Source organism: Artibeus jamaicensis, unplaced genomic scaffold (assembly GCF_021234435.1).
Source record: "Artibeus jamaicensis isolate MK-2021 breed Jamaican fruit bat unplaced genomic scaffold, CSHL_Jam_final contig_1015, whole genome shotgun sequence".
Lineage (NCBI taxonomy): Eukaryota > Metazoa > Chordata > Mammalia > Chiroptera > Phyllostomidae > Artibeus > Artibeus jamaicensis.
In genome coordinates this window covers 20,573,021-20,591,721 of record NW_026521194.1, presented here as the reverse complement: position 1 = coordinate 20,591,721, position 18,701 = coordinate 20,573,021, and the positions used below count along the sequence as shown (strand labels likewise).

General features: G+C 33.6%; 1 protein-coding gene across 7 annotated transcripts in view; it reads left to right on the top strand.

The window, feature by feature from the left end:
* Window positions 1–18,701, top strand: part of NBEAL1 (neurobeachin like 1) — a 165,340-nt gene that overhangs the window by 100,758 nt on the left and 45,881 nt on the right. For 5 of the 7 annotated variants that reach the window (XM_053658795.1, XM_053658853.1, XM_053658724.1 and 2 more), the window contains 8 exons: window positions 3,742–3,866; window positions 4,761–4,893; window positions 7,566–7,714; window positions 8,308–8,441; window positions 10,336–10,437; window positions 11,977–12,072; window positions 12,476–12,600; window positions 14,900–15,040. In XM_053658795.1, the coding sequence (XP_053514770.1) occupies window positions 3,742–3,866; window positions 4,761–4,893; window positions 7,566–7,714; window positions 8,308–8,441; window positions 10,336–10,437; window positions 11,977–12,072; window positions 12,476–12,600; window positions 14,900–15,040 (1,005 nt within the window). The remainder of the gene's footprint in view (window positions 1–3,741; window positions 3,867–4,760; window positions 4,894–7,565; window positions 7,715–8,307; window positions 8,442–10,335; window positions 10,438–11,976; window positions 12,073–12,475; window positions 12,601–14,899; window positions 15,041–18,701) is intronic. The other 2 variants (XM_053658892.1, XM_053658824.1) reach the window with 1 other exon arrangement.

The following is an 18,701-nucleotide window of genomic DNA, read 5'->3' as shown; positions in this document are numbered from 1 at the left end:
TAAAGAAGATGTGAGATAGATTTATAGATATAAATATATATATTTATTTATTACGGAATATTATTTGGCAATAAAAGAATGAAGCCTTGTCAGTTGTGACAGTGTGGAGGGTATTATGCTAAGTGAAATGTGATATAAAGAATGACAAATACTGTGATTTCACTTATGGGAATCTAAAAAGAGCAGTACAAATTAATAAAACAAAATAGAAAAAGATACATAGACATAGAGAAGAAGCTGACGCTTGCCAGAGAGAATGTGGGCTGGGGGATGGGAATGAAAATGATGGAAGGACAAAGAAATTAAAAACATAAAATTTAAGAAGAAGGGAAATTAGTGTCTTGGGCAGTGAAACACAAAGGACTTCCTCACAGATGGATCTTGTCATTCACTTCCCAGGTGAATGAGAAGATCTTATTTGTTGCAAAATAAGGGAAGTGCTCTTTTTATCACATTTAAGTTTTCCTTTAAAAATACTCATTTACTACACGTTCTGAGAATCCATTAGAGAACAGGCAGCACTGTGGCACCGTAACCATGGTATAGTGCCACAGTGCTGAGATAAGGTTATAAATGTAGCCTGGATTGGGTGTTAGGATTTTATTTGCATATAAATTGTGAGGTATTTTCAGGCGCCCCAGCCTATTCTTGGAGCTAGTTCACAAATGTGTCTCTGGACCTGTTATTTGGAGAAGGGACAGTGAGGAGGTATGTGAATTATAATTTGGAACCTTTGCTGAGTCTTCTGGAAAGCTGAGTTCAGGTGCTACTAAGGGGAATGATTATTCTATCACAACAGGCCTCGGATTATTTGTGGGTTGTGGGAGTTCCCTTGAGGATGCCACCTACAGGGACCCTTGTTAATTTTTTGTCTCTCTAGCATCTTTTCCTTCTCCTGGTACTAACGCCCCTCCTTTTTTTGAGGACCCCCCCAAAAAAAACCATATGGCACCTCCCAACTCACCTTATCAAAAAGGTGCCAGAGGCTCAAGTCAACCAATTACTCTTCCCTGAGACTTTACTGCTGGTGCTGTCAGGGAAGGTTGTGTCTTTTGGGATCACTAAGCTAAGAGAATGTGAGTCTTGGGCTGTGGCTGGCCATCTTATCCCTAGTGGCATTACTGAAGCCTCTGGCTCCATCCAGACCAAGTACACTCCTAGACTTGCAAGTTATGAGAGCTTGTATATATCCTATGTGCTTATAAGCAATTTGAGTTTGTTTCCTTACAACCAAAAATGTAAAATTGACCATTATACTACAGTACCTGAAAGAGCGATTTCAGATGAAATATTGAGTGGAATTTCCCCAGTGCAGAATTTATTGGAGCTGTCCTCTGTCCTGGTGCTGAAGAAGAAAACGCATGGCCTGCATCTGAGCTCTAGCATAAGAAAGTGAAGGTCCCTGTGGCAGCAGCCACTGGGATCTCCAGCTGCCATGGGAAGCCTATCAACTGTGTGTGTGGTTTCAGGAGAATAAAGAGCCAGTCCAACTCATTGACAGATGCCAACAGCGTGGAGTAAGTCTTGCTAGTAAGGTGGTGCCAGGGGCATAAGACTCGCAGTAAGCAAGAAGTCCACAGTTAGCATCAGTCTGAAAGGAGAAATCCAGGCACAGGATCTGCAGATAACAGTTTTTGTCCCTGAGAAAGAAGCCTGAGAAAAGTAGGACCCCAGTGTTGGAGCAAATGAGCTACTGAAGTCAGAGCCCCTGGGTTCAAGTCCCAACTCTGATATTTATAAACTACGTGACCGTAGGGAAGTATCCATTTTGAACCTCAGTGCTGTCACGTACACATTGGGGATATTGATGAAAATGATAATTAAGACACATACCTGAATTGGTTTTTATCTCTACCATTAGAGTTCTTTGTTTTCTGAATTGTGTGTGGGTCGTGTGTAGGTTTTATCTTCCAAACTCTGCTCCTTAAGAGCAAAGATTGTTGTACTTCTCTCTTTATCCCTCCTCAAAAACAAAAAAAAGATTATAAAAATAATTTTATTTATTTGATTATCTTTTGTAAATTATAGCTGTGATATTTTTTGAGATTTATATTTATATTTTTTCAGCCATGGATTTATTTCCTTTCCTTTTACCCCGTGATAGTTTCTTTTGAATCAGTTTACTTCTGTCTTCCTGACACTGCCTTTTTGATCTATAGTTAGTGATGCTTTGTGCTTGAAGATTTTACAATTTTTTACTTGATTCTAAGTAATGTCACAAAATATTGTATTATATATGTATATATTTTATAGTCCTTTTTATTTTAAAATACACCATAAAATTTTAATTTATAAAAATGTACACTTTAGTGGCATTAAGTATACTTATCATATTGTGTATTCATCACCACTGTCCAGCTTTAGAATATCTTCATCACATCAGAAAGAAACCCTGGACCCTTTAAGTGGTCACTGCCTATTAGCCCTTCTCCTAGCCCCAGGCAACCATCAGTCTGCTTTCTGACTACGGATTTGCCTGTTGTGAATATTTTACATAAATGAAATCATGTAATATGTGGCCTTTTGTGTCTGGATTCTTTCACTTAGCATAATGTTTTCATTATATTGTAGTTTGTAGCAGTACTTCTTTTTTATAGCCAAATAATATTACATTGTATGTTTTTTTTGTCTATTCATCAGTTAATGGATTGTTTTCCTTGTGAACAATGGGACATTTGTGAACAAGTGTTTGTTTCATTGCCTGTTTCTAATTCTTTTGGGTATCTACCTATGAGCAGATTTGTTGGGTAATATGATCACTCTGTGATGAACTTACTGAGGAATTGCCAGACTTCTTTTTACAGCAGCTCCACCATTTGCATTTCCATTAGATACACTCGAGGATTCCAATTCTCTACCACTTTACTAGTGTTTGTCATTTTTTGATTTTTAAATTATGACTAAATTATGATGTTGTTACATTCACCTAATGACTAATGACACCGAGTGTCTTTTTGGGTACTTGTTGGCCAGTTGTATGTGTCGTCTTCGGAGAAATCTCTGTTCAAGTCCTTTGCCTATTTTTATATTGGACTGTTTGACTTTTTGTGCTTGAGTTGTAAGAGTTCTCTTTATATTCTCAATAATAGACCCTCATTAGATACATTATTTTTAAATACTACATAGACTGTCTTTTCACTTTCTTGATAGCACCCTTTAGTGCACAAAAAAGTTTTGAATTTTGAAGTCCAGTATGTCTATTTCTTTCTTTTGTTGCTTGTGTTTTTGATATCATATCTGAGAAAGCATTCCTGACTCTAAGGTCTTAAAGATTTATCCCATCTTTTTTTCTAGAGTTTTAACTCTTATATATATTTAGATCTTTGATTCATTTGCAATTATGTTATGTTTATAATACAATTATTTTATTTTGAAAACTGTATTTGAAATAAACTCGTACAGCTAGTTAAAACCTCCCATATAACAGTGAAAGAGTTAAAAGATGTCCAATTATACATCTGAAGATTTATGTTCAGGTCTTATTTCTGCTATCTATAAACCACATGGCCTTTTAGGGAAAAAAATTAGCCTGCCGTAGATACCTCATGTGTAAATTGTAGCTGTGTATACTCACATTGGTTTTCTCTCAGAATTGTTTCTGAGTCAATTGAGTTAGCGAATGTGAATTTTAATAAAATGGTGTTAAACATATGTAAAATACTGGATATGTTCTTATTCTATGTCAGTCTTTGCAACTTTAAGCTAAATAATTGTGTTTTTTTTACTTACGAATATTCACAGAAAACAAAATCCAATTCACTGGAAACTAGCTAATGTAGAAAATTATTCCCGTATGAGACTTAAATTGGTACCAAACTATAACTTCAAAACCCATGAGGAAGCTAGTGCTTTGAGAGATAATCTAGGTGAGTTGCAATGGCTATGTATTTGTGGAAGATATTAAGGGTATTGATGGGGTTGGTTGTTGTTTTTATTGTTTCAAAATTATTTATTCATGAAGGAAGGGTGACATTTTAGAATTGATATTTAAACTTTTGTATATTTTACATGTTGTTACCTTTGGCCTAAACCTACTTTGGCTCTCTGTTTCAATTAGTTGTAATTTTTCAAACAACATAATTTAAAACAGTAAAATTATACTGTCATTCATGTGAAATGTGTTCTCTAATATTCATTATGGTACAGTGAAATAATGGTCCTTTCCCCTTAGTTCTGCTTACCAAGACTGAGACTGATGTTAAATATGTCTAGAATTCTTAGTAACTCTAGGCCTTTCTTTTACAGTGTGTTCTTACAGAACTCGGGATACTTAGTATCTTAGGGGAGCCAGTGTCTTTTTCTAGGAAAAAGTGCTTTAAAATACATAGCCTAGCAGTGATTCGAAGCAGATTTGAAAGAATTTCCATAATTCTTTAGGAAGCCATTCTTTTCTAACCATCTGACTTGGTGTTTCTTCCTTTTATGAAGAGAGGTCTGTAAGAACCTCAAAATATTGATTGTTAAGAGTCATATGTGTATACTAGATTGTAGTTACAACACATAGCCACCTGTGTTCCAATGGACATTGTGTTCTCTTGGGTTCAGTGACTAAGTTACAGGTGAAATTAGTACTAGCTTTTAATTTTTTTTAAGTTGCACTGATATGTTGGTCAGTAGAATTGATGCCATAAAATCAAGAAAACTAAGTACCCTCTATATCATGTAACACATTGTCATGTAATTAACAGTCAGAAATTACAAAAGAGGTGTAATATGATTTTTTTTACTTGGTGTTTAATAAATATTGTGTTTTTAAACAGGTGTCCAACACTCAGAGCCTTCCAGTGATTCATTGCTTTTGGAAGTAGTGAAACAAGTAAAAGTTAGTGATATGGAAGAAGATAAGTTAGACCTTTCTGAAGAGGAAATAATAGCCAGAACAAATATGTATGTGTATGTACTTGAAAGAACTTAAAATTATTTTGTTCTGACGTATGTGATTGTCAATTTGCTGTTATCAGCTATTAGGAGTGTATCAGTGTTAACCGAGATTATCGAGGAAGGCTTCTTAGAACTGGCATAACCTGCAGCTGGACCTTAAATTTAGAAAGTATTTGATTTGAATGATAATAAGACTATAACATCACATTTATGATGTATAGATAGGCTATGTTTAGATGGAAAGTGCAGCATTAAATATAACTCTTAACCAAAAGGTAGAAATTATAAAGATAAAAGCAGAAATTCATGAAAAAGGAAAACAAACAAAAAAAGAAATCTAAAGCTAGTTATAAAAAAAACATAACAAAGCAATAAACCTGTAGCTGGACTGGTTAGGAGAGAAAGAAAAACAATGTAAATTACCAGTAACAGGAATGAAAGAGAAGATGATGCTACAAGTATTAAAATGATTAAAAAGAAATACCAACAATAACTTTATGCCCATAAATTTGAGAACTTACATGAAATGGATCAATACTTAAAAGTTACAAATGACCAAATCTCACTTAGGAAGAAATATGTTATTTGAATAGCCTTAGATATATGAGGTCTGTCCAGAGAGTATCTAGCTATGTAATATGGAAAATACAGACATTATTTAAGAAGATAGATACAAGATACAAAAGACATAGTATGTGGGACAATAACACCTCAGTCCCCTTCAAAGTAGACACCTTGGGACCTCACATAGTTCTCCCAAACTCCATCAGCTAGCTGCCTTGATGTATTTTTTGGAATCTCATAGATGGTCTGAAATCTCTTCCCTTTCAAAGGTGATTTTAGTTTTGGGAAAAGCCAGAAGTCACAGAGTGCCAAATCTGGGCCGTAGGGGGACTGAGTTACCTGGGTGATTTGGTCTTTCTCCATGTGAGAAAAAAACTGCATGTGAGACATTGATTTATGAACCCTCCTGTTGTCGTGATGAAACTGCCAATCACCAGTTGTCTATAGCTGTGGCCTTCTAAATCATCTGAATAGTTTTCATGGAGGAATATTCAACTTAATGCAAAATTTGATGCAGATTTGTTGCTGTACTCAGTCATTTTGAATGTGTCGGCTGCACAGTACACATGCTCACTCAATGACATCTACTGCCCCCACTGACTAGTACAGTGAAGTCATCAACACATTCCAGTCCACTCTCCGTGGCTGCCAAGGACGTTACATCGATGTCTTGCATACTGTTCTTGTTATATTAACAGTGGTTGAACCTTTTCTGGACAGACCTCGTATGTCTAATTTTGGATTTGTAGTTTAAAAACTTCCTCAAAGCAAATACATTTTCATTTCCTCATCTCTTTATGCTAATATCATCAATATTAGAACTTTATATATTTTAAACCCAACAGTACAGTTTTGTAGTTACTGTTATACATAATTGTCCTTAAATCATTAAGGGAAGAAAGGAAAAAACTAAATAACTATATGTTTTTTACATTTGCCTACGTGATTACCATACTTCTACACTTTATTTCTTTGTATACATTCAGATTGTCATCTGGTATCATTTCTTTTCAGCCTGAAGGACTTCATTTAGTATTTCTTGTAAGGAAGCTCTGAAAATTACAAATTCTCTCAGTCTGTGTTATCTCTGAAGGTCTTTATTTTGCCTTCATTTTGGCTGCTTTTTAAAGAATTGAGAGATAGAGTTTTTGAAAACTGAGGGTCACATAACAAAATTTACTATTTTAACTATTTTAAACTGTAATAACACTTAGACTATTAACACTCTTAGGTCCCTTATTTCTCCATTTCATTATAGTAAATACTGTAATTTCACTGGTTAAGAAAACATTCATAGTTTTTAATTTTTTAAAAGTTTATCTTAAGGATAAAGTTTATCTTAAAGGTTGCAATATTTCAGGTACGTAAAGACTCCTCATGAAAATCCATTGGAAACAAAATTAGATTTAGCCATTGCTCTCCTGGAAATGAGACAGACGTGAAATATCTAGGACCAGCGAGCAGGTAGCTTGAAGGGTGTACTTGAATATTCTGTGAATGGTAGGAGTCCCCATTTCTATACTCGTCAGTAAAAAGTCACTTCCCCAGTTACACCCTTCGATAAATATAAATTATATCAGTCATCCAAATCAAGATGACTTCCCTTTAAGTAAGGTATGGGATGAGAAGTGCAAGCACTGTCTCCTTTCTTGTCAGGGGCCACTAAGATGATGATGCTCTGTGATGCAGAGTTTGATTTGCTCTTGAAAAGTCTCATTTTACAGTTTAAGAATTAATCACAATTAGTACTTCTAATAATACTTAATGAAGCCACTAATAAAGCAGTCCTTCATTTACAAATTCATATATTCCCTGAATCAGTTCATGTCTCCTAAATGTAACTAAATGACATGACCAGTATTGCTGCATGTTTGAAAGGACCTCTGCCAGTATTGTTAAAGATTCATTGTATTTTGTTTTTTGAAACTGAGTTATTGGGTAGTAAGAATATTTGGACAATATTTAAGTAATTTAATGTGCAGTAGAATATGTTTTTTATATAATTAAATATTCTATTGGATATTGATTTTATAGACATGAGATTTATATTGAATATGATATATTCTTTTCCATTTACACAAAATACATTGTTAGGTGTTTGGTTGGTTTTTGTTTTGCAGTGATGAGAAGAAAGAACAGGATCAAAAAGAAAAATTGGTGTTGTCAGTAGATTGTGAACTTGTTACAATAATTGACATAATTCCTGGCAGATTAGAAATTACTACTCAACACATATACTTCTATGATGGCAGCATTGAAAAGGAAGATGGTGAGGAGTTCTGGGGGAATAATTTGTTGTTCAGTAGTTAAGTATCCAGTTTATCGATCATTAATACGAAAAAAACAGTAAGATAGGTCTGTGGAATTGTAACATGTCATGTAAAAGGAGAAATGGAAAGTCAGTATGGGATTAAGTTTATATTTAACAGTGTATTGAAGGAATGGCTTTTTTATTAATGTTTTCAAAGGATTTGGTTGAGAGGATTGCTTAAATTTAAGTTATAAAATGCAGTCTTAATTTTATTTGAATGTCCCCTTATTTTTGTAGGTTTCTAATCCTTTACCTAAAAATAAAAAGGTACTTAAATCTAAGATGTCAGCATAGAGGTAAATATTTCCATGATGTAATATTCAGGGTTACTCTTTATTCCAATGGAAAGGAAATAGAGTAGCTATAGAATTTTTAAATAGTTTTAAGAGAAACAATTTAAACTTCCAATAAATTTAACAAATGGATTTTTGATATAGAAATTGAATTTCTTTTTCCTAAGTGCTACTTTTGTCAGTAACTAGGAGGTATTTTCTGCATAGAATGAGTAACTTTATAGGATACCATAGTCACAAGATTTCTTCTTTTTTAAGGAGTAGGCTTTGATTTCAAATGGCCTCATTCTCAAGTTCAGGAGATTCACCTGCGGCGTTACAACTTAAGAAGGTCAGCCCTTGAGATTTTCCATGTTGACCAGTCCAACTATTTTCTCAATTTCAAAAAAGAGGTATGTGACACATGACCTTTCTGGGAGCCCCAAAGTATTGGCTTGAGATTATTTTCCAGTTAGTGAGCTATAATGAAATTTTAGATTCTATTCTTTTATCAAGTCAGAATATTAGAGGAAAAAGTAGATACAGGGTTGGGCAAAAGTAGATTTATAGTTCTTATGGAAAATAATACATAATAATATAATAATAAACTTTGTTTTTTGTACTTAAAATTGTAAACCTACTTTTTTGCCTCACCCTATACTTGGAGGCCAAGCAGTATATGAATTTTGTTGGAATTTATGTTTGAATGTTTAGAGAGTGCTTGTTTTCAGTTATTATATATGGACAGGTAGTAGAATATTGAGTGTTAGCCAATAGGTACATCACAGTATCCAACTGTAAAATAATATGCAATATATATATATATATATATAAACTAATTGGATTTATGAGATTAGGTTGGGTTCACTTCAACAATCATAGGGCACGCATTTCATCTGGAGTACAGTGTAAGTGGTTAATAGATTGCCACTGAAACCAGGTTCCTTGGGTCTAAGTATTAGCTCCACCATTAGCTGCATGACCTTCGTTATGTTATTTGCGCACCGTGCTTCCTTCCCTCTGCCATTCACTTGTAGTCACACTTGCATCCATCACATTCTGACATCTGTCCCTACCTTGCTTAGTTCTCTCTCCTTTTCGCAGGCATTTCTCTTAGTAAAATTTTATGTTCAAGTCTGTCTTAGCACCTGCTTCTCAGGTGACCTGGATTAGCACAAAAACTATATTCCTGTTCTTTTGTGGGATTGAGGATTATTCAGATGATTTGATTTGGACATTTAAAAAGCATTTTTTTGTTTTTACAAAAGAATACTTTTTTACTATTAAAAATCAGTTGTCTGACCTGACTGGTGTGGCTCAGTGGATTGAGTACTGGCCTGTGACAAAGGGTTGCTGGTTCAATTCCCAGTCAGGACACATGCCTGGGTTGCAGGCCAGCTCCCCAATAGGGTGCATGAGAGGCAACCACACACTGATGTTTCTCTCCCATTCTTTCTCCTTCTCTTCCTCTCTCTCTAAAAATAAATAAATAAAATCTTTAAAAATTAATTTTACCTTATAGGAAAAAACAAAACATATATATTTTTAGAAAGCTATATTATGTAATTATGCCAAGTGTGTTCCTATTGAATACTATGTATTTGTATAATTTTATAGTTTTAAAGCACAGTTGTATATAGTATCTAATAACAGCCTTCAGATTAGATACAGAAAATTTCATTGTTCCTTTTTTATAGATGAAGACACTAAAGTTCAAAGATGAATTTTATTACTTTACATTTGTATAGCCCTGAATAATTTGCAAGTCTATTAAGAGTAGAGATTATTATGCTTAATGTATAAGTGAGACTCAGTAAATTAATTGATTTGCCAAGATGATTAGTAAAAGACAACTAAATTTGCAGTAGACTTGAATTAGTTTTCTGATTCAATGTCTGATGATCATCCCATTATACATTATAACTTTCTCAAAAAATACATGTATTGACTTCACTGAGCCTAGCATCATAGAGAAGTTAAAACCATAATTCTCTATTTATTTGAGATGTCCAATGTAGGCAAATCCATAGAGAGAGAAAATAGATTGGTGGTTGTCAGGGGATGGGAGACAGTGGGGATTGGGGAGCCATAGTGAGTAAAGTTGCCCCTGGGGAGGATGAAAAGGTTTCAGAATTAGATAATGTTGGTGGTTGCACAACTCAAAATACACAGAAAAGCCCATTGAATTTTGTATACTTAAATGGTGAGTTTTATGGGATGGGAATGATCTCAATAAAGCTATTGTAAAAGCCATAATCCTAGTTTGTCTTGATCAATTTTTAAACTATGAAATGCTGTTTTTTATAGGTTAGAAACAAAGTATATAGCAGGCTGTTGTCATTTCATTCTCCAAATAGTTACGGAACCAGATCACCACAGGAGTTATTTAAAGCATCAGGATTGACACAGGTAGGAGATTTTAACAGTCACTTTTCTGGTGTTCATTTTATACCTCAGAGTTTTGCTTGAAGATAAAACTTTCTGATTATTACAACTGCTATTCCTCTGGTCAGATTGATATTTTAAATTACCTTTGGATCTTTGGTTCCTTCATACGTATAGTGCCCGTCTTCCAGTTCCCATATCATTCAGTTTATAGGCAAGTCTTATGAATTCCTCTTTCCCACTAATTTTCTCTTTTTAAAATATAATGTGAGTTCTTAATAATAAAAATAACCCATGCACAAGGTCAAAAATGGGAAAATACAAAAGATATGGAAAAAAGGTTTTAATAAAAGGGTCATTTCTTCTCACAGCCAAAGCTAGCTGATGCTGTTGTGTATTTTACCCTCACTTGTATCCCAACAGCTTTTTAATTTCTACTGCCAAGGAAAGGCCATTGCTTTCTGGAACTATTAGTAGTTTCCTAATTAGGTTTTCGGCCTTGGCTTTCTCCTTCCTCCTGTGTGTGCATTAATCTTTTTTAAATTTAATTTTTCAATTACAGTTGACATTCAGTATTATTTTTATATAAGTTTCAGGTGTATAGCAGAGTGCTTAAACAATTATGTAATTTACAAAGTGATTCCCCCATTAATTCTAGTATCAGCCTAGTACTCTACATAATTATTACCATATTATTGACTGTATTCTCTATGCTATACTTTAATCATAATCCAAAGAGTTGTTCTTGTTCAAAAAGCCATCAGCAGTTCTTTCCTAATGCTTATGGAATAAGCTCTATTTAATAAAATACATTCCCTGTTTTCTGTGGAATAAACTTTATTCAATAAAGTACTGATTCTTTGACACTCAAGAACAATTATAATAGGGCTTTTAATAAAATCTATATACATAATTTCTCACCATTCCCCATTAAGTACATCTCTTGCTTAAGATAGACAGTATACTTAAATTTGAATGTTAAACTGTCAGCAAAATTCTCTAGCATATCCACACTGTGTAATTAGCAGGCTATATACAAGAAGGTGATTAAAAGAAAAAAATTTGTCTTTCTTTAGAAAATCTCACATCCTATGTAATAAAATCATTCCACCATTGCTCTATAAAAGATGATGTTTATATGAAATTTGTAGATCATTTTAGTAAACTAAGGTACTGGTTTTTTAAATATGTGCACTTAGGAAAATTTCATTTAAAAATAAAACCATCAAAGTTGGATGGTCCTCCTAGACTTAAAAATTTTAAGACAGCCAATAAAATATTTCATTGAAGTGAAGTATTCATATTAAGATCTTTTAGAATGTAGCATTAAATTTTTGTGGAAGTTTCTGTTCCTTTTCTAGAGACCAATTTTTAAAAGGAAATGAATTTAGGAATAGTACATTGATTTTATGTCACTGTTAAGCTTTTTAAAGTCCATTCCTTTTATCAGAAAGATGATAAAGATTATAATCTTTAAAGGTGATAAAGATTAGTAATCAGTAATAGTTACTGGTTTCTAAGAAAGATGGATTAATTTTGTTTTTCTTTTTCTGTGTCATCTAGAAATGGGTGAATAGAGAGATATCAAATTTTGACTACCTCATTCAAATAAATACAATGGCAGGGCGAACTTATAATGACCTTGCACAGTATCCTGTGGTAAGTTTCATACAACTGTCATAAATATGTAATTGCCTTCCAGTTGTAGAATATATAAAAATATATGCACATGATGGCTATTTTTTATTTTTAAAAGTATATAAAATTTGTTTTTGCCTTTCTGTATATTTTCTACCCCGCTGTTCTCGAGAAGAAATATAAACACGAAAAATAACTAAAAAGTAAAAGGTTTTTTCTTTCGCTTCATTGAAAATATTTCATTGGAATTATAGGAAATAATGCTTCTCTGGTTATTGAAATAATGATACATAAACATTTCTAACAGAGAGAAATATTTTGAAAAACTTTCTTTTTTGTCTTTAGATAAGCATTTGATATTATTTAGAAAGAGATAGTAGCTTCTGTAGGAAGGGATGTCTAAATTATATATTGTGTGTTTTAGTTTCCCTGGATTTTACAAGACTATACTTCAGAAGAGTTGGACTTGAATAACCCATCTGTTTTTCGAGATCTTTCCAAACCTATTGGGGTAGTTAATGATAAAAATGCCAAAGCTGTGCGAGAAAAGTAAGAATCTTATCATTTTGAAAGATACCTTTTGCTAGTTTGAATTTGTGTTGTTTTCTGTGGCCAAGTATTACTCTAGTTAAATGCACAACTACTTTTGATAATCAGTCTGATAATTCCTTCGCTAAGTTTTCTTGAAAATATAAAAGTTGTCCCTTATATGTCCTAACTATAGTCTATTTCCCTTCTTTGCCAAATTTAAATTAATATTGCTTAGAATTTCTCTTTACTTTGTAATAAGTATGTGTGAAAAGAGTAAGTTCTTGAAATTTTTCTGCCCAAGTATTACAGACTTAACCTATAATCTAACATGTAAATATCAATCTAAGATGATATTTTAGTAGGTATAAAATCAATAGTACTCACCTGTTATTCACAGGTAAAATGAATGAAGAACAGTGGAATGTGTGGAAATTTTAAGTATCATTTTGATAAGGAAGTTTTTTAGTTCTGTATACTTACGATCTACCCTGTAAACCTGTCATAATTTATTTTTCAAAGAGATGACTTATATCAGTTATCACTTCCAACAATAAGGACAAAGAACTGTTTTGTCACTAAACTCACCTGTAGATTTATTTGGGAGTAGATTCTACATTATTCTTTGTTCTTTTTTTTTTTTTTTTTACAAATCCTCCCTGGGACTTCCTGTAGTGTTTAATATTTGATTTTATTTACTAGTGGAATTTGGCTGTGTGTGTATTACCTCACCACTATTAGTCAAACATTTTTTCTGACAATAATAAGAGGTTTATTTTTTAATTGAATTTATTGGGGTGACATTGGTTCACACCATCGTACAGATTTCCAGTGCACAATAAAACTTGGCAAAACATCATCCACATCCTGTGTTGTGTGCCCATCGCCCCCAGCAAAGTCTCATTCTGTCCCCGTTTATTCCCCCTTCGACCACTGCCGGTAATCCCACACCCCTTTTCCCTCTGGCTATCACTTTTGTCTTTATCTATGTGTTATATATATATATATTATATATATATATATATGTGTTATATATATATATATATATATTATATATATATATATTATATATATTATATATATATGTGTTATATATATATATAACACATAGATATACACCCCCTTACTCTAACAGCTGTTAGTCTGTTCCATGTACCCATGCCTCTGTTCCTATTTTGTTTGTCGGTTTCTTTTGTTCAATATATTCCACATGTGAGATCATGTTTGTCTTTGTCAACTGGCTAAAAGTTTTTTTTTAACACTGTCACAAGTAATACTTATAGAATAATTTGTTGATAATCAAAGATACAGGTTGTTTTAAATTTCAGTAATGTATTTTTTACATTGGTACAGATGACTTTGACCTGAAAACTATTTTATTTCCCAAAATATTAATGATTTCTATATAAAAGAAATTGACTTCAGCTTGAGGAACTGATTAGTATTTTGGCCTAAAGATGTCAGTGTTTATTGCTTCAAAAAAATGTTCATTCATGTTCAAATTTTATACCCACTAATTCAGATGGTACCACTCAAACCACTACTTAAAACAGTCACACCTCTAAGTGTCAGCGATAGTACTTGCAGAATCACTGTATGATTGAGCCCTTCTCTCTATCCACTATTTCCTTCCTTCATCTTTTACCGTTAGATTCTCAGGAGTCCACAATTCTTGACTCATTCACCATGTTTTTTTCTGTTAACTTGGCCACAGTAGAATCTCCAATTATTACATTGCTTACGACAGCAAAAATATAGAAACAACATAAATATCTGAAAGTAAGAAATAGTTATATATTTTAATATGTCTATACATGTACCTGTTACAAATAACACGTATTATTAAAAATAGGTTACTTAGTCATTTGGAAAGATGTTTATAGAAGACAGTAAATGATAAATTGAAACAGTATATTATGTATAGCACTTTTATGTTAAAATATAGATATGTATTAATTTATACATTAAATATTGACTAATATTCACCAAAATGTTAATGTAATAGCTGACTTAAAAGTTTTTTCTCACTTTTTTTTAGATGTCTGTGTTTTCTAATTTACGATGAATGTGTATAATATTATTACATAATACAAACCTGTTCCAGAATTCAGTATTACTGATATTTTGTTTTTCAGAAAAAAAGTATTACTGAATAAAATTTTTTGCATTTATTTACGTAGTATGATGTTACAGATACATTAATCATGAAACTTATTAATAAGGACTTCTTAAAAACTATTTTTAGCAATGCAATACAAGCTTTTGTCTTCCTAATTTAATTTTACTATTGTGGTCACCAAACTTTAGTTTCTTTTTTTAGATATGAAAATTTTGAGGATCCTCTGGGAACTATTGATAAATTTCATTATGGTACTCACTATTCAAATTCTGCCGGGGTTATGCATTATCTTATTCGTATAGAACCATTCACTACTCTCCACATCCAGCTTCAAAGTGGAAGGTATGTTTTGGATAAATACACTGTTTTCTTAAGACTATATGTTAGTGTTTAAAACTTTTTGCCTTCATGTCATGTACTATATAACAGAGCCATATTTTTTTTATTTTCCTTTATTAGGTTTTGATAGCCTCTAGATAAACAGCCAAACTAGTTTGAGGATAGGTCAAAGTGACTTACACAAATGAATTCTTTTAGAGGTTTTATTTATTAAATTTAGAGAGAGGGGAAGGGAGGGAGAAAGAATGTGAGAGAGAAACATGGATCTGTTGCTTCTCCTAGGTGCCCCAACTGGAGACTGAACTCACAACCCAGGCATGTGCCAGGACTAGGAATTGAACTGGCAACCTTTTACTTTGCGGGGAGATGCCCTACCAACTGAGCCACACCAGTCAGAGCCACAAATGATTTTAAGGAGAATTCCTTTTTACTGTTACCCAGTGTATCTTTGTGATTCTTACTGGTTTTAGCAACTCACCCTGGACTTAAAGTTAGAACTGATTTAGAGTTAGATCTAAGACATCTACCAGAGATTCATATCTAACCAATGCCTATGTAGTCTTCCTAAAAATATTTATTAATCAAAAGGAATAAAAAGGAGGAGGAATGAGCGCTTTTATATTAGGTGTAGCAGCTCAAACAGGTCTGTGATGTCATTATATCATATATCTGTCAGTATTAAAACTTACCTGTTACAGATTTTCCTAATGATCCTAAAGAAAAGTTTGTTTATGAATCCACCATTCCTCAGTGTATCCTGTAGATAGTTCTGTACTGATTCACATTTAGTCTCCATGTTGGCTTATTCTTTAACATTACCGTTTGCCTTTCCTACACAATTAAGAGCTATAGAAACATTGCCTATTCTACTGTCTTTATATATGGCTTTTTATTTTATTTATTTATTTTTTATCCTCACCCACAGATATGTTTACTGATTGCAGAGAGAAGGGAAAGGTTGGGGAGGGAGAGGGAGAGAAACATCGATCAGTTGCCTTTCATATGTGCCCCAACCAGGACTGAACCTATAACCCAGGTATGTGCCCTGACTGGGAAGCAAACCTGTGACCCTTCAGTTTATGGGACAGTGCTCCAACCAACTGAGCCACACTGTCCAGGGCTACATGTAGTTTTTCTCTCTCAAAATTAGCACGGGTCCCTTATTCCTGATTTTAGAACATTAAGCTGGTTTCCAAGAAGAGACTCTGTCCTCAAGATCACTATACATCTCCAAATGTTACATTTACCATGACAGCAAGTAATTTCCCCTCTAGTGAAGTATAACTGTTTTTTCCCAGCTTTTAATGATTTTATGAATAAATTATTTTTAGAGCTTCAAAAATAGATCCTGTTTGTACTTCACAGAATATTAAGAAAGTGAAAAGACAGCCCATTCAGTGGGAGATAATATTTGCAAATTGTGTAGCTGATAAGGGACTTGTAACTAGAAACCCTTACAACACAATAATAAAAGGACAAATGAACGAATTAACTACTGGACACACAGGATTTGAAGAGACATTTTACCAAAGAAGATCTACAAATGTCCAATAAACATGAAAAGATGCACAGCATTATTTGCCATCAGGGAAATTTAAATCTAAATCGAAATACCTCTTTACATCCACCAGGATGGGTATAATCGAGAGATAATACCTAATGTCAATGAGTATGCTGAGAAATTGGAACCCTTATCTACTGTTTTCCACAGGCTGCATCATGGAAGACAGTCTGACAGTTCTTCAAAGGGTTAAATGTGGAATTACCATGTGACTTAGTAATTCCACTCCTGAGTATATAGTAATTCCACTCCTGAGTATATATGCCCAAGTTAATTAAAAACATGCTCATGTGGAAACTCGTACACAAACATGTATAGCAGTATGATATGTAATAGTCAAAAATGGGAACACCCAAATGTCTGTCAGCTGATTAGGAATAAATAAAATATATACCCATATAATGGAATCTTATTTGGTCATGACTGAATAAAAGGAGTGAAAGTTTGATACATGCTGTGACATGGATGAACCATGAAAACAATATACTAAATGAAATAAGCCAGGCACAATGGCCACATCTTGTATGATTTATATGAGATGTCCAAAATAGGCGAATTCACAGAGATAGAAAGTAGATCAGGGGTAGAAGTAGGGGAAGGAACAGTGACAGCTAACAGACACAACTTTTCTTTTTGGAGTGATGAAAATGTCATAAAACTTATTGTGGTGGATGTACAACTGTATATATACTGAAAACCTTAAACTCCTGAATTTTCTACCTAAAAAGAGTGAATTATATGTATGTTATTAATATCTCAGTAAAGCTGTTCTCTCCCACACAAACAAAAAGATTCTACCATTAAAGGCTCACCTTTGACAGGAAGCTAAAGAATAAAACAAACAAGCAAACAGAATAAAAACAAAGACGCTGAAATAGAGAACAAGTGGGCAGTGACCAGAGGGGAGAGGGAAGGGAACTTAAGGGGAAAAAGGGGGAGGGATTTTGAGGAACAAGTATGAAAGACACAGAGATGAGGACTGGGGGGGGGGGGAATGGGAGGGAGGAGGGAGACCGGGCGGGGGGGGGGGGAAGAGAAAAAAAAATGTACTTGAAAAGTAACTAAATAAAATTTAATATTTAAAAAAAAAAAGAAATTGTACAAGGGAGGAAATGTAATCAAGGAAAAAAAAAAGGCTGTACTTCTTCTTGAATTCAGATATATCATCATTAGACTGTATTGACGAACCAATCATTGACAATAATTAAATTCAGAGTTCTGCTAAGTTTAGCTTAACCTCAAGCCAAGATTTGTAGGCGTAAAAAGAGTCAAATTAGTCATCAGTGTCACTTTGTAAGTCATTACTAAATAAGTCCAGGAAAACAATATCAAAGGAGAAAAAACAAGGAGTTTATGCTTTTTGAGGTAAGAGAAAGCATAGTAAAATTACAGCATGACCGCTTGAACTTTTTTCAACTACCACACAGCCATGATGGGACTTAAAAATAAAGTTAAGCCCTGGATGGTGTAGCTCAGTGGGTTGAACACAGGCTGCGAACCAAAGGGTCGCCAGTTCAATTCCCAGTCAGGGCACATACCTGGGTTGCGGGCCAGGTCCCCAGTGGGGGCCATGTGAGAGGCAACCACACATTGATGTTTCTCTAACTCTCTTTCTTCTTCCCTTCCCTTCTCTCTAAAAATAAATAAATAAAATCCTTAAAAAATAAGGTTAAAATAAGATAATATTATATGCAAGTAAAATACAAGAGTTTTAGCCACAGAGCTATTTCTCTCAATCACCCTCTGATTTTTAATGGAAGAGTTTATAAAGATATTTATGTATCAAGGGTTAAGTCAGCAGCATTTTTAAAGATCTGTTTACCACATATATTAATACTATACTTTGATATTTAAACTCTGTGATTTTAAAATATCCAAATAATATTTATTCACATTCTGTAATAAATTTTACTGAGCAAAAATTGTGCCATTTTTTAAAGGGATTAAGAAGTAAAATGAGTAGTTACATAACAGGCATGGGGATGTCAAGTACAGCTTGGGGAATGCAGTCAGTGATGGTGTGGTTAGCACACACGGTGCCAGGCGGGTGCTTACAGCAGGGGGAGCACTTCGGAGGGTATGTGACTGACCAGTAAGTTCGTC